Raw genomic sequence first — 17,388 nt, forward strand, 5'->3', positions numbered from 1 at the left:
TAAATGCACACGTTGACTGTATTTCCATGAGTTCTGGGTCATTTTGGCAAATTCTACACTGGCCTGTTTATGACTTTGTGGTCGTCTCCCACGAAGTCCACTTTGGCCCAAACAATGACGGGTGGTGCGAGCTGACATTGATGGACTTTGGCTTTAGATTTCATCTTTAATTTCTTGGGAGGTTGTCCAGGGCTCTTTGGTTACCATTAGCATAATCTGTTTCTTCGAATGTCATGCAGTCACATCCAGGGATGTTAGTTTTAAACTCATGAACAATAAATGTAAGTAGACAAAACATGAACGTTAAGCTGCATGGAGATGGTCTTTCTAGCCCAGAGTTGATCGAGGGCTGGAGTCCTGCAGGTTTTGCATGTTGCCCTTCTCCAACACAGCTGATATATGATCAGCTCATCAGCAAGCTCTGCATAAGCCTGATAACGATCCTGTTGATTGGAATCAGCTTGTGTTGGAAGTGAGAAACCTCCAAAACCTGCAGGACTCCAGCCCTCGAGGACTGAGATTGCCCACCTATGTTCTAGCCTATTCCTTTTACATACTCGTCTATAATTTTCTAACACTAGTTTGGTTTGGGTCTTTTATTGAACATATAAACACAAAATAAAAACATTATAAGTATAATACATAAGTTGAAGTAAAAAGAAAAACAAGAATAGGAAGAAAGAAAATAGTTTATATGTTCAAAAGGGGTAGGAGGAACACTGCAAACACAAATGTATTTTGCTCCTTTGCCGTTTGTGGTCTATAGTGTTGTACAAATGTACACACCATATCACCCTTCAAAAAATTTGAAGATACCTTTGATGCTAATTACAGGACACAGCCTTATTTTCAGTGTTTTCTGGTACCATCAATTTTGTCAACGGGCCTCACTCATCTAAGAATATGTAGGATTCTTACGAATATACAGTATGTACTCATAAAAGCTAACAATGGTGTGTGTGATACACATCCAAAAAAGACCTATCAAGCCATTTGTATTCACACCTGTAGGCCATTTTCCCTTGATGTCACAGATCCACTTCCACATTTGTGGATCCTGCCCTTGACAAACCCAGATTCAACCAAATATAGTCAATGCAAAGCAATACGTGAATATTAATGAACCATGCTGGCCAATGCTTTGTGAAGGGTGTAAACGGAAAGGAGAAATTACACACAAAAAATAGTCTGGCTTTTGTTTAGTTTTTTTACCATGGTGTAATGTCAGAAATATTTACATCAACATGGCTGAGAGAAGAAGTCCAAAAAGCACTGTTCAATCTTTTTAACAAATAAAATACAACACGTGAAAATGCAATGATCAAAACGTGTTTTAATGTGTCCTTAGTTTATTCCTCTTGAGTTGGGAGCGGTGGAAAGCCCAACCGCCTCCATCCCTTCCCCCGCACTAGTGCAGGTGCCCCGTGCTAATACGTGTTTTTGCAATTCAAAAATTCATCCCTGAAGAGCACTTCAAAAGGCATGAACAGATTCAGTAATAAAGGACCAATAAAACATTAACATAAAATTGTGCAAAAGTGCAAAATCCGCCTATATAATTTATGATTACTTTGGTGCTTGATATTAAGTAATAAAACAATCTGGCTTCAATTCAACTTTGTGCAGGAAGTTGCGTACGCATTTTTCAGGCATCAATGTCTGTCAGCCTCATTTTGTGCATAGACTCTGCAGCATTGGTGAGTGAGGCCTCGGGTCCGTTTCATTAGTTTGTGTTTCAAAAAGAAAACGATTCTGTTGAACCACAATTCAAAAGCAATGTCTAATAATAATAATAATGCATCAGATTTATATAGCGCTATACATTCAAAGACGCTTTACAATGGATACATCATTCATTCACTCACACATTCACACTGTGGTGGCGGTAAGCTACTTAAATAGTCACAGCTGCCCTGGGGCAGACTGACAGAAGCGTGGCTGCCAGTGTGCGCTTACGGCCCCTCCAACCACCACTGAACATTCGCACCTTTCAGACACCGGTGTGAGTGGCACTGGAGGCAATGTGTGTGAAGTGTCTTGCCCAAGGACATGACGACACATGACTTGGGGAGAGCGGGGATTGAACAGCCAACCTTCCAGTTACTTGAGGACCGGCTCTACCCCCTGAGCCACGGCCGCCACAATTAACATTGGTTAATTCTCAGTAATTTGTTGTATTATTAATTTTGTCAGTTTCAAATTATTTCAGTGACCATTGCAGGTTTTTCTATGATTAATGGAGGGTACGGAAGATTAATGTTGCGTTGCGTTAGCTGAGGTGCTCTTACTTGCTGCAACATATTTTGCAAAGTGATCCATTTGTTAGGTAAAAGTGGCTCAGAGGTAGGAAAATCCAGTCGTAACTCTGTCTCAACTGTGCAAGGCCAACAACATCCTGGACACGCTAAATTAATTCTGAACATTGCGAGCTTTGTTTACCATGACTCTAAGCCTTATTTACGACCCAGTACACATGAAAATACAGTAATGTGTGCATTTAACGGAGACATATTATGCAATTTTTTCCCTCATAATATTTAGTCTCAAATCTTAATAAAATGTCTGACATTCTTGTTCAAAATCCATAAGGGCCAAATAATTAGAGAATATTTTACATCCATTTGACACACTACACTTGAAATGGCTTGGTTCTGGTGTGTGTGTATGGTGGGGCAGTTCTATCCCTGAACTGATCACCCGCACCATCAGGGCCAATCAGGGCTAGGGTCGAAAGCTAGGTCAACATGCACTCAAGAGACCCAACTATTTAGGCAGGTCAGGTTGCAAGGGGGATTATAACGCCAGAGTAAGCAGGTTAATTAATTTACAGAGAAACAACTAAAGATAAAGAGGCCTTTGCAATATCTTTATTTAAAAAATGAGAGTATATATATATCTTGCAAATGGATTTAGTCCTTGGTCAGTTGCAGGTTGTTTTGATATTTTTCATTGCATGTGGTTTTAATCCATGCAAATTGTTTTGTTTGGAGATTGTTTTCACAAAAAGTGTGAATAGGTGAGATTTGCGGTGTATGAAATGGTGCATTGCCGCATGTGTTCTGTTTGCGTAAGCTTCCAGGAATCGTAAAGGAACATGCACAAAATGAACAGCAAGTAGACAAAAAGGCTCAGTCAGTGCATATTTGTATAAACAAGTGTTCTCTGATGGAGATGGTAACGCCCTCCAAATGACGCCCTAATGAGCATCATCTGTGCCATATTTGTCATACCAGCTGTCTTAATTCATCAACGAGAAAAATAAGTGCTTCTGTGCAACAAGGTCTGTGGGTTATCGCAAGGACAGATCAATGGGTGAGGGGAAAATGACAACACAATCTGCATCCACAAGTCTCATGCTCGTGTTATGCAGCTTGATTTCAATTTCCTTAATCAACTCAATTTATAAAATGACTTTTTTAATAAACTGCAGCTGTACATGAATACAATGCTATAATCTGTTTGCCCGCACAAAACAGCGCCAAAATTTCAATTCACCAAATTGTCAAATGCGCCAGGGTGGTGTAAGAGAAAATGCAAGCCAAGGCGCAGTCCCATCTGCCCAATTCCCCAAACACGGTAAACTAGACTTGCTACGGCACGAATTTTAAGATGAGGCCGTTTTTACTCCGCGCGCACATGCCCCTGTCGACGAGCCCAAGGTGTGAGAGATGTGTGCAGCACCACTTACGCAGATCCCCACCTTGATCGACAAGTGTAATTCAGATGCTTGGTGATGAAGTGTTGCTTCCACAAGGAGAAACTAGAATCCCAGTTGGCTTGCATGTGCTTGGCAGTCAATTTTTAGATTTGAGGCTCAATGGGCAGCCACTCCTAGCTTTACTTGGAGCTATCATGGTAATGAAATCCGGACTTGCCAGTGGCCCAGCTGCTGTAGAGTACAATAATTCTTTATATTCTTGGCATTTTGAAGAAGTCAACAGATAGCCTTGTTCTTAAGGTAACTGGGAGTTATTTTAAATTATGGGGGGAGGAAAAAATCCATAGTCTCTCCTTGATGTCCGGGGACCCCCTGCTTGAATTATTGTCTACCGTTTTTAAAGACACTGCTTGTCTTTTATAATCGTCTTCTATGAATGACTTCCAGTAACCTGTGTTAATCATTAAAATTATGTCAGGGCAAGATATGTATTCTTTACACTCATATACTCTGACTCCCCGGCATGTTTGAAAAAGAGCCTTTGAAATGTATCGGAGGAAAAACAGACACAACAGCACAGGCGTTTCAAATCCATTCAAACGTGTCACACAGAAATACAGTGTTTGCTCTTTATCACCCCCCAAAAGAAGGATTGTATGCAAGTGTATGTTTTGCTGTTATTTTACTGCAAAAACAAGAGAACCGATAAAGCCATTGCTCCACTGAGGTTGCCCAAAAAGTCAACATTCACACAAGCATAATAATTTATTCATTATTGATTTTTCTGGCATTTCATTTATCATAAAATATATATATATAATGTATATATATATATATATATAATAAAGTTGACTGTGTGCCTGTGCTTGAATCAATTGAATTTGGTGATTTGAAGCGACGAAGGATGGAAGAGAACATTTAGACAGCCTGTCTGATTTGATTGCAAAAAAAATTGTGGATTGTGTGAAATTGTTCATTCATTGCGTCTTCAAGCAATATGAAAGCAAAATAGACTTTACTATTTAAAATGACTTGGAAACAGGAGTCCAGAACATTAAGGCTAATTCTTCCAAGCCAGTAAAAATAATATTGTTTTAATTGTGGAGACTAGCGGAACAGTATATTTCTCTTATCTATCTGATTTATCTAATCTGTCTATCTAATCTATCGGAAAACCTAACCCTTGTTCAAAACCTTGAAACAGACTTGAAATCCTATTTTGCAAACCTAATCTTGCCTTGAAATCCTCACCTTGGCTTTAAAACGGAGTGTGCTAGCCTGTTGGTGTCCTCTCTTTTGAAAGCCTAAATATAGTTACGGACCTACGGTCACCCAATTTAAAACAAATGACAGTGTCAGAGTGAGCTGTATGGTATGAGCCAACATGCTAGTGCTACATGATTGTTTTCGAGGTGTTACCTGGGTAGGGAATGTGGAACCAGGGTGAGTTGGCAACGGCATTCAGGTTAATGTCGGTCCTCGCCGAGTAACCGTAAATGTCCGACTTGGATGGCAGCACGTCGAAAACGGTCAGCAGGAAACAAACCAACCAACCGCCACACATTCCGAATAAAGCCTGGAGCGAGCAAAAATTCTATGTCAGGGAAATTAGGACGTAAGGTGTGTGAGAACGTCGCTATCAGATGCAGATGGAATTACAACAAAGAAAAATCCTCTGAAATATTTTATTTGGACTTCCTGGATTTGGTCTGTGGGACATGTTGCTGAATGTTTAAGATTATAGAGCGGAGATAACAGGGAGAGATCAGGGTATGCTCAGGTTCAAAGAAGCCACATTTAAAGCTTTTTAAAACCTTAGAAGCTACTTCGATCCAAGTCAAGTATTTGTTTTGCCGTTTGCCTGCTTGGTGTTTTTTTTCTCGGGACGCTGAATCCTGTTTTACACATTAAGCTTTAATGAAGGTCTGCCTACTTGTATGGTGTTTTTTTTTTAATGTCTGCTGCAGATCAGTAAGTGACCTTGACTTGGACCTCTCATCAGCAGCTCGTAGGAGCTTGGCTGTGCCCGCTGTAAGAGTAAGTATGAGTTTTTATTTCAATTAATGGCCTACAGTGGAGAATTCATCCTTTTTAAGACCCCCTGTAAAAACTGTTAAATGGAGCGGTGCTCAGTAACATGGAAAGGGCTGGGCGTTGTCTTCTCTTTAAAAAAGCTCATTCCGTTACGCCAAGACGCCCTATATCGTTTGTGTATTTAATCTTAAAGCGCACACTGAAAGATTTGAAAGATTTGTATTGATTCTTTCCGCGTTCAAACATTCAACGCTTGGAGCGGGAGTGACTCAGACTTCTTGAATGACTCCCAACATAACGCTCTGGCAATCAGGTTGACATGTCATTTCCATGAAGAAACACAGGCGCTGCGGCCAGAGTGCATTCCGTAGCGACACGCTTGACGTGCTTCAGGAGTTGGGCCAGCATCACAGGTGCGAGTGTGTCAGCGATTACTCAACAGTAATATAAAAGCATAATAGTTTGTATGGCCGAGTGCGCTGAGGGCAAAGGAGTTCAAGCGTGGAAGCTAGTGACTCACCGAGAAGAGCTTGAAGAGAGGATAGTGGAACACCTTCCACTTTTTGTCCTTGTAGGCAATCAGCGGCACGTCCACTTTGCTCAGGTACTGCGAGAACAGCAGGATGAGGCACACCGTGCTGTGGACACACAACAGTGCTGCGCTAAAGCTGAGTGCCAACTTACAAAAAATTGCAACACAGACTCATTTGAGACCCAGTCGTAGTTTGATACACTTGCAAGCACCATTTTAAAAGCTAATGTGAATCCATAAGCCTGTCATGAAACAATTTGAAACACCAACTTTGACTTTCAGTCTTAACCCGAACTAACTCAATAATCCTGAAACACTCATTTGAAACCCTAATCCTGGCTTCAGGCCCAAATTTTACTTGAAACCATAATTTGAAAGCTAACACAAAAGTAAAACTCATATCTAATTTAAAACCCTAACTCTGTCTTGAAATCCTAATTCAAAACAGTACTATTTAAAACATTTGAACTAGGTATCGGTAGTGGGCTGATACCCGCCCTTATTTCAAGGTATTGGGACTCATGGTGCCCTCTTGTGGCTGTTTTATGATCAGGAACTAGGAATTAGTCTTTTGAAGAATAGAAAATTGCCATTAATGTCATGCAATTTTCAGGGGAAAAAATGCTGCATTTTTTTTGTTTTATGGATCAAACGTAAAAGTGGTATCAATACATGGTATCTGTGTCGTGACTAGTCAAGATTTGAATATTTGAATATTATTTAAAAAGTGGTATCGAAAATCCGTACTTGAAACCCTAATATGAAATCTCACCCTAGCTTGAAAATCTAATCTATATAATGAAAAACCCTAACCCTGTCTTTAAACTGTAAACTCCAACCCTGACTTCGGAGCCTGATTTAGAACCCTTATTCTGGCGTAAAACCCCAATTTTAAACTCGATCACTGGCTTCAGTCCTAATTTGAAATCCTAATTTATTCCTAACTCGGTCTTGAAACCCGAAGCCAATTTAAAATCATAACCCTGCATTTTTTTTTTACTTATTTATTTCAGGCGAAAGCATTTTTACAATGATACACGTTCAATATGATTGGGCCATGCATTTTCCATAACAGAGGGCACCTTTTAATGTTTATACACACTGCCTAATCAAATCTTTTCAGTGGTGTGTTGCATAGAATGTTTAAATACTGGTAGAAGACATTATTAAATTATGTCCATTGCTTCCTGTGGGAAAAACAGTTTGAAACCGTGTTACACTTTCTGGCAGTGTGATGTATTATGTTGAAATTAATGTGTTGACAAGCAGCACATCTGCAGATGTTAAAGAGCAGCAGCACCGCAGCACTCTTCAGGCTCAGGTGGCAACGTATTCCTGGGAATGAATTACATCTTGATGCAAAAATGTTTTGACCTTTACATGCCTGAAGACAGACGCAACCCTCCCTCGTTGGCAGGGGGGGACGAAAGCAGGCCAAACTTGAATTATGTGAGTCAATCGTTCATTAAAGAAAGGAGGCCGCCATTTTTCAAGCAACAACATTTTTCCTGCACAAAAAACAATCAAACTTGTGAAGAACGCATCGTGAAAGACAAGAAGTTAATGCTGACCATGTGTGCCGGGCATGATGCTGCTGTAATTCCTCGTTATGAGACAACAAAACAAGCTAATAACATCCTCATCACCGCAACCCCTAACGCACTATCCCTAATTAATTTTATCTACCGTTAATTATTTTGCTGGCTGTTCTTTCAAGACAGGAAATAACATTGTTAATTCCAGGGAATTGTTCAAAACTTCGGTCCAACCTGGCCAGCGTCCGTGCTCAAGATTCATTTTATCTCGACACACTCTGACCTAAATCAACAACTGTGAGAATTCCTGCAAATACCTGCACTGAGTGAACACGTACAAATCATAAATAAAATTGTATGGGGAAAAAAAACAATAGTCTTTGTGATTACAAAAACCTGTATGTTAGGTTCATCGAAGACCATAAATTCTCTGATATTTACAAAAGAAGTTGAAATTGTCTCTGATACAAAAAAGCATGTGCACACAACTCAACTTCACCACATTTGAAATTCTGGTTGCAACAAGGGCGGTGAAAGACAGATTAATTACCAGGATCAGGATGTCATTGCATTATAATTCGATTTTTTTTATATCGCTTGTAGCTGTCCTAACTCCCACAGCATGCTTTGTTTTCCGGGTTCTCGACTGCTACTTGTGCCCACGCCACACATGTCGTAAATTACATGCGCCGGTAACACTCTGCCTCCAATTTGTCGCGCAAAGCGTCAGTCAAATTCAACACATGCTAATTAGTCCTGTGAAAAACTATTAAAATCAATATATAACCACCCCAACCCCCCAAACATCGCCTTCCCCTCCCAAATGCCGGGTGCAGGGTGTAAAAAAAAACAGTGGACAGTTCCAGGCAAAAGAGAAAGTTTGGTCACCCTCAATTAGACTAAACTGAGGACCAAATCAATAAGAATGCGTCTGCTGAGAGCACAAAAAATTGCTCCACATCTGCACCTGCAGCTTGCTCCCTTGCTACCTTCCTTTTCGCTAAGGATATTGCTCTAATGATATACCAGCAAAAACATGCCCACAAAGTTTGACAGTTGGGAACCAAGTTGCGCCTGATTAACCACACATGGCAATGGATTTGCGCGACAAACATAGCAGTTTAGTAACAGTTGCGAAAAAGATTGAATTATAACAAAGCGAGCTTGGACCGAGGAAGTGCAAACGCATTTAGCTCATTCAGTGCCACTAAGCGACAATGTCATTCATTCATTCATTCATTTAATGTCCTTAAAATACAAATAATTGGTGTGATCATTTTTTTTACATTTTCAGAGGTTGACGTGTCTGTCATGTGAAAATGATCACAAAATGACACCTTCCCTCCACCACGATCTCCGATCATCCCGGGTTACATCATGTGTTGTAAACCAACAAAGCAAAATAGTAGTCTTCTTAATAGCTTTCTTTCTAGCGTTGAGTAAGCTCAGCGTGTGTGTCTTGTCTAGTACAGCTGGCCTGTGCCGACTATTTGGCTACTTTGCGCCTGCCTCACTGGTGGATACTGTCTGAAGGTCCACCAGGAAGCCGAGAGAGTCTGCAGATGTTTTCTTGTTCAAGCTGGAAGTTAAGTGAATAAAAGCGCTTCTTGTTAAGCGTCTGCAGCTGTAGCCTCCTGACCTCTGTGACAAAACAACTTGAACTGACAAATCCCAATTAATGCCACAAGGTTTTCAGCAGCAAAGTCAGCGGAGAAGAAAAGAAGCCATCGAAATACACTTCGACAGACATAGCGCCTTTGACGAAAGCAGACCCAAGGTCTTGTTCAAGGCCTCCACTTTGAACAGGGGGCTACTGATGGTAATGCAATGTGCTGTTGTAATAGATGATTCCACCGCACATCCTTGATGTGTTTCCTGTGTCTGAGAACAGAAGACTCACACGGACGACCACCACATTTGTCTTTGCAAAGTTGCGACTAAATTCAGGTCTTGGTAATCCGCACAGGTTGAACCAAGGTAACAGCCCTCTGCTTGTTTATTGAAGACATATTGGCTTTTTTCCAAAAAGCTTCTTCAGTTTTACATTTTAAAGTTTGGAGTCTCATTATTTATGTCTCTTGAGAGGCCGTCCCCTGGTCACAATAGTGTTGCTGTAGTCATTTAACTTTTTTTTTTTAATAAAGAAAAAAAAAAGAAAAATTCCTGGAACCTGGCATTACATTCGAATATACTTGTGCATAAGTTCAAACATACTCTCAAATACGTGCGAAAATTCTTACAAATACGTTCAAACATACTCTCAAATACGTTCAAACATACTCGCAAATACGTTCAAACATACTCAAATACGGTCGAACATTCTTGCAAGTAAGTTCGAACACACTCGCAAGTACATTCTAACGTAATCGCAAATACGTTCAAACATACTCGCAAGTACGTTACTTTGTACATACTTGCAAATACGTTCAGACCAATACTTACAATTACGTTTAGGTAATTTTCAAAGTGATTGAGATAATGTGTTCCAAATGCTTAAAAAAATGTTGTTTTCTTTATCCACTACCACATGCGCAAGTAACACTGCGTGGCATTATGGGAGAAATTGCTAAGTAGCATTTAGCCTATATATTCTGATATCTCTCCCCCCAAATATTGTCTCATTCCATGGGAATGAAAAATTTAGAACTGACTGTTAAGTTACCTGTGCTTCAAATTTGGTAGCAGTTGTACCAGTAAAAATCTCTGGGAGAAGTTTGTCTTTCACAGACTCCTGGAAAACGAAAATTGGGATTTTAGACTTCCTGTATCTTTTGGGGTATGGAATCCTTATACTTTTGTGTAGGTCTACTCATGAAAAGACATGCCAAGTAAACTGAATTGCTCCAAAAATACAGTGTGAAGGAAATGTTTTATGGTGAGTCTTCAAATTTTCCCCGTCATGCTCCACTCACACACATGACAGACATGCCTACCCGTACCTTAATCAGTGCTGCTAACGTGAAACTGCCTGCGCTAAACAAAATACTACAAATGTTTGTCTTTCTATGCCTATTCTTGCAACGAAAACAAAAAGCTGGGCTCAAAATGGTCATCATTAGCATTATTTTCATCAGTTACTGTATTAGCTGTGCAGACTCACAGAGCAGCGATCCCCCAATGGCCGCCTGACTTCTTGCCGGCCTCAGTGAACAATGACAAGCCGATGAGGTTGATGGTGGGCGCGATAGCCAGCGGTCCGATGTATCGGAGCACAAAGCCCACCAGGCCAGTGAAGCCCAGCGTGATCTGGACCAGCGACGACACCAAGATAGCACCTTGGATCTGTCAAGTGAGGTAGAAAATGAGTTGGGTCAGCCACTTTTGTTTGCAGTGAGATGATTCAGTACATTTATAATATGATTCAAACTATGATACTCACTCCAATTATGATGCAATATGATTCATGCTGTTCCGTTTCATTCCACTTGCAATGAAATTCACTCCATTACATTCACTCCCATTATGTTACAATTCTCTTAAGATCATATGATTTACTCCTACTACAATAGGATTAATTCCAAATACGATAGGATTCTCTACAATTCTGATATGATTCACTTGAATAATTCAGTCAAAATCAATTGGAATACGATTTGCTACAGTTACGTTGCGATACACTCCAATTACAAATCCGATTACTTCCAAATAAAATGTGATTACCTCCAAGGATTATGCTATTTACTTAAATTATGATTGACTTTACTCTGATATTACAACATGTTCCTATCCTATTACAATACAAATACATCACGATTTTCTGTGATTCTGATATGATTCACTCCAAATATTATACATTTACACTCCAGTCCATTTATGATGCGATAATCTCAAATTACAATACAATTCTATCTCATATGATTCTTTCCAACAGTTATAAGATTCCCACCAATTACGATGCTATTTATTCATTGCAATTACGATTCATATGATTAGTACAACAACAATTTGATGCATTTCATTGCAGTTATGATGACGTTTACTTTTCACTTCAATTTTAACACGATAAAATTCACAATTATTATTATTTCTTTATTTAACCAAGTAAAAATGTTTGAGAACTAAATCTGATTTACAAACATGACCTACAAACATGAATTATGTTGATGATTCATTGAAAAAAAAAATAATTCACATCCGCACAATTCTCAAGGCAGCTCTCACACTGAATTTAATTTGTAGAAGTCTACCTACAGTAATCTATAAGGTCATTCGTCAATGCAGAATTACACTGTCAACACATAACAGAATACATCTGAATAAAGTGGTTAGTTACGACCCTTTACTGACCACATGAGTTTCCTCATGTGAGGATTTGTTTTGCAACACTGTGCTGACAAAGCTGAGATTGATGGCTGCAAAAACACTTGTGCTATTAACAAATGACAGATGATTTCCAAAGACAGCCATTCAATTCATGACCCCTACACTATGTGAATATACCGCGGAGGGGAGAATTGGATTTGTCATGAATATTCTTCTCACTGTTAGTTTCAGACATAGAGTACAACTGGGAAAAGTGAAAATAACTCAATCCCGGATTCGATGCAGTTGTCTGAAGCTAACATTTTGAAACTCAAATTACACGATTCACACAGGAATCACTTCTATTGCAATACGATTCTCTGTAATTCATTCTCACTCACAATTTACTCCAATTACATACGATTCACTCCAATAATGATACGGATCATCACACTTACAATTCTATTCATACAAATTAGGATACTCTCAGATTTCACTACAATTCCCTCTGATTAAAATAGGGTACAGTACACCCAAATTACAATACCATACAATAATCAGTGTCGGTATTGGCCCAGAAAAAAACATATCAGTCTATCTCTAATGTTCATGTTCCCGGTGTGTCTTTACATGTCAGTTCAAAACTGTGAGCATGTTGGACTTACCTCACGCATTCGCGACATCCACACTTCGTCGCCACTTTCCACCATTTGCAACGCGCTGGTGCTGTTGTGCACAGACAACATGGCGGATTCTTGTGGGGCGGGGCACTTCCACTTGGGCAGCGCAAGGATGGCCAGGGTGGGAGTGATGAAACTGAAGGTCCCGCCCTGGAGGATTGGCAGCCTGCATACCAATGAAGATGACTTATTACTTAGGCACTGGAAACACATCTACTATGATCGTTTTGGGAATCGAGTACCGCTTATCCTCATTTGGATCACGGGTGCTACACTTTTATTAGAAAATAAACAATGAGGGCAACCGCGCCCACCCCCTTTCGCCGCGTGGAGGGACGGAACACTGGGGGCAGAAGGGGGCACCGGAGGACGGGCGGCACCCCTGAACCCCAGGCCCAGCGGGGAAAGGCCCCGGTCGTCACTCCAGCGTTCTTAGTGAAAGCTAACCCTGTTACTGAGTTCGCCAGCTCGCTGACTGGCGAACTCTACCCCTACACCTTGAATGTGACCCCACCCAGTGTATATACAAGTGTGTGTGTGTGTGTGTGGTGCATTAAAATTGGGAGCAGGTGAGCCGCAGCAGAGGGAAATGATATCCCGAAGCTCCGATCCACCTGCCTCCCAGTCATGTCAGTGAGTGTATGTGGTGCATTAAAAAAATAAATAGGGGGGCGGGGGGGGGGGGACACGTACAGGGGATCGCAGCACTGCTCTATACTGCGGTCTGCCCCAACCGATGGCACCCCCAGTTGTGTGGTGCATTAAAATTGGAGGGGAGTTGTAGGGCGAAGACGGTGTCTCCACCCTACCCCAACCCCCCAAAGTGTGTTATGTGCCCTATATGTCTATAAACAAAGTGTATTGTGAAAAACTAGTGCAGTGAGTTAAGAAGAGCGACCAGCGGGGGCCCCCCCCTCCAACCGCGCGGGGGCAGGAGGCTGTCCGGACCCTCTTCGGCACCGATGCCTGGGTACGGGGGGTCCCCGGGGTCTGGGGGTCGGGGACTGGGGGGCTGGCGGTTGGTGGGGGTGGGGTCAGGGGGGATTTCACTTTCCTTTCTTTTCTTTGGTCTTTCCTCGGGTCTCCTGACGGCCTCACGACTCTGGCTGGATTCTGAAGTGTTCAGTTTAGGGGAACGGTATGGGATTTTTTAATAGGTTTTAGGTGAACTAATGAATACACACTCACACGCACGCACATATAAAATAAAAATACAAATTTGACATGTCATCATCATTGCTCTCTTTAAAAAAAAAATATATATATTTTTTTTTTAAAAAGAGCAATGATGATGACATGTCAAATCGGTAAAATTACTGAATGTACTGAGCTCTCCCCCCAAAAATAAATAATAATAATAATAAACGATGAGAATTTTTGATATCCCCTTATCAATCAGTTAATTGTCAAAAATAGCATCGCAAGAACTAGTGCCGATTAAAAGAAATTGATGTAATTTTTGGAGTCAATAGCCCAATATTAGCCAGAGACTATTCAAATATCTTTAGCACTCAAAAAGTAAAATAAAATTATTGTTGTAACAATATCCAAACGTCACAATACGATAACTATCACGATATGAACCTCACGATACGGTAATTATCGCAACATTGTGGGGAAGTTGGGGAGTCATAACTGCTGCAGTGGCCAAAACATTCCTAATTAAAATTAAACTGCACTAAGAAACTAACCACCAGAGGGTGTTAGAACTGCACAAATGGAATACAACCTTGCCTTTTTAACAGATGTGTTGCTTTTAATATTGTGACATGACAGTGACGATATTGTGGCAATTTTTGTATCGCGATATTGCCGTTATCGCTAGTGTAATTTATGTTTGACAGTGCAGTAATAATGTCCTGTTTCCCCCCCCCCCTTTTTTTTTTTATAAAGGGATGATTTTTTTTCCAATTCATGGATTATTCGACAAAATAACTGAAAGATTAAACAAATATTAGAGTAATTGTTAGTTACAGCCCTATGTGAACAATTTTTTTTCCTATAAAAAAAGGACATTTTGGTTTTGAGTGGCATTTCAGGGACATTTTGGTCATTTCCAGAAGTCTGTCAAACACGCACTTGTCCCAGATTTTTGTCACACTATTACCAAATGTGAAGCATGTCATCTAAACACATGACTATAATAAACTAATTCAGAGTAAGGCCGAGGCCAACATAGCTCTGGTGTCTGTGCTCACTGCCACAATGACAAGTTTTATTTTGAGGCGATAGCATAGGTTTTGTATTGCTTTGGTAGCTTGCGGTGATAAGCAAGTATTTTGCCTCTTTTGCAATGGCCATTTAAAACCGGGAATTTTCCGGCTTCTGACGTAGTACCAGAAACATAACTTATAGGCGAAATGCCTCCTCCACCAGATGTGAAGTTTACTACCCGAGACTTGCTGTCCACGCCGCTTTCAAGTTGAAAGCAACTGTCACTGGAGTGCTGACGTTGGCACACATCAAAGTATTGACCTCCTACATCGGCTATATAAAGATGTATTTTGACATTTGCGGTATACATTTATATACTGCACTTTTAAATATTTTAATATATTGAACATTAGTTTAATTAACTATTGGACTGGAATCTAAATTCTCTCCTCTGGCATGTATACTCTTACATCAACACAACATCAGAGCGGACTTCTTAAAAGCCTCAGTAGTCAATCAGAACAACATTTAATTTACAAGAGAAGACAGAAATGTTTTAAGAAGATCTGTTATAAACTGTAGTGCGATGTGGTGAAGCTGATCTGCATTTGCATATATCATGTTTCGCGCATATTTTAACCTCAAAATTACTATTTTGTATCCACCATGTGAAGTATGATTGTATTCTGTTCCCTAATTATGATACGTTTCACTCCAATTATGTTTCAACCATCCATCAGATACAATTACAAAAGAAGCCAGGTGGGGTTTGGACCAAAGCAATTTTTCAACATCAAACCATGCATTTCCTAACTAGATGTATGACAAAAAATGCTATCTAAATATGGACAAAAAATATATATAAAAAATATGCCTGTATTTTGTTGGTCCAGGGAAAAACAATACCGCTAAACAAACATGCAACGGTCTCACTGCGCCTCTCGTTACTAGAAACATGAGTGTGCATACAATTCACAAGAAATCTAAAGAAGATATTTGTGGCTGTAAAGGAAGACAGTCTAACGGTGTGGCAGAAATTGCTGTGCAGGTATAGAAAAGTGCAATAACATTTTGTCTCAGCCACCCCCCCCCCCCCTCCCTTTAAATGATTAATTCCTAGGAATGCATTACAGGAAAAAAATGTACGTCAACTGTACCCATTTTTCCACCTTAACCAGAGGCTGTTTGTCTTCGAGCCCATTGCAAATAAGTAAACGATGCAAAGTAAATAAAGATTAGATGTGACCAAAGTGTTTGTCGGGATCTGCATTTATGTTGCGTTTTGTCTTCCTGCGGCCTGCGTGGGCTGGCCGGCACCTCAGACAAAAGCCTCCATTATTTGCTCAGGTTTTCAGTACAGTGCACGTACGACTCAATTGTGTGGGAGGCAGCGGCGTACTCATAAAGATGGATGCATCACCATCATCGTCATCATCTCCTCACTCCCCCGCGGTTGCGCTTAATGGCTCCCGAGAGTTCTATACACACATGAGCTATACGCGCTAAGCTGCGTACACATTGAACGTCTTATTTATGACGATGATTAATGGCGGAGGAGGGAGGGAGCGCGTGAGCCTGACTTAAGAAATATGTCTGAACGTGAAGTTAAAGAAAGTTTGTATGCGTGTGTGTGTGTTCAGTTCTCACCAAAATGTGTGAAACACTTGAGGCGTAATTGGTTGACATCAGAGATAACCAGCCACCCTCAAAATGTTATCAAAGCTTTGTGTTCCTTTTACATTTTGTTCAGAAGTTTTGAACTGAACATAATCTAGTTTAATGGCTAATTTAGGCATTTCATTGATTTAGTCAAAATCATTATAATGTGTATACAGGATTTTTATCTGCAAACTTTTAAATGTAAAACGTTAGCCCACTATTTGTAGGTGTGGTACCTGCCGTGAATAGCAAAAATCTGCAAGTGATTGATTGCTGCCCACCCAAAAAAATTGAAATTACCAATACAGTAGATGCCACACGATGACGGCAAAGAATGAATAGTGCAAAACTAGAAACTGAAGATGCACAATTACCACTAAATGGTAAAAAAAAAAAAAAAAAAAAGGTGGAAAGTACAATGAGAAAGTAGTGGAGCTAAAAGGCTACCTTGTTACCCACACAACACACATTTCATGGCATAGGCAAAAAAGCTTGAGAATTTAGTATCAACCACTAATACCTGGCTAATACCTGCTTCAAATTGCTGCTGATTAGGGGTGAATTCCTTAGTTGCGAGCCCTGGGATTGGGTCAAAATGGCTGCTTAAAAACTGTAGAGGCTGATAATTTTTGGTTTGTTTTGTTTCCAAAAAAAATGGTTAAATAAAATGTACGTTTTCATTTATTTTATCTCAACAAATGTTTACCTGACGCCGATACTCGTCTGAAGCAGCGTGCTGAGGCCAGACACGAAGAAGATGGTGCAGATCAGCTGGCTTTTGGCTACGTTGTTATCGCCGATGCAGAGCGGCTCAGCCAGGATGAGCGGGATGGCGATGATGCCACCGAACGCCAGGACGTAATGCTGCGACAGAGCGGACATCTTTGTTTGAGT

General features: G+C 40.4%; 1 protein-coding gene across 1 annotated transcript in view; it reads right to left on the bottom strand.

Moving 5' to 3' along the window:
• LOC147175514 (solute carrier family 23 member 1) overlaps positions 1-17,388 on the bottom strand; it is a 62,940-nt gene that overhangs the window by 24,994 nt on the left and 20,558 nt on the right. Inside the window, exons 3-7 of the mRNA XM_086074426.1 lie at positions 17,201-17,358; positions 12,667-12,847; positions 10,860-11,041; positions 6,213-6,330; positions 5,078-5,234 (exon numbers count right to left, since the gene is read on the bottom strand). Coding sequence (XP_085930552.1) covers positions 5,078-5,234; positions 6,213-6,330; positions 10,860-11,041; positions 12,667-12,847; positions 17,201-17,358 — 796 coding nt within the window. The remainder of the gene's footprint in view (positions 1-5,077; positions 5,235-6,212; positions 6,331-10,859; positions 11,042-12,666; positions 12,848-17,200; positions 17,359-17,388) is intronic.

The sequence above is a fragment of the Leptonotus elevatus genome, chromosome 4 (assembly GCF_054856555.1).
Source record: "Leptonotus elevatus isolate MCC_2025b chromosome 4, RoL_Lele_1.0, whole genome shotgun sequence".
In the NCBI taxonomy this organism is placed as follows: Eukaryota; Metazoa; Chordata; class Actinopteri; order Syngnathiformes; family Syngnathidae; genus Leptonotus; species Leptonotus elevatus.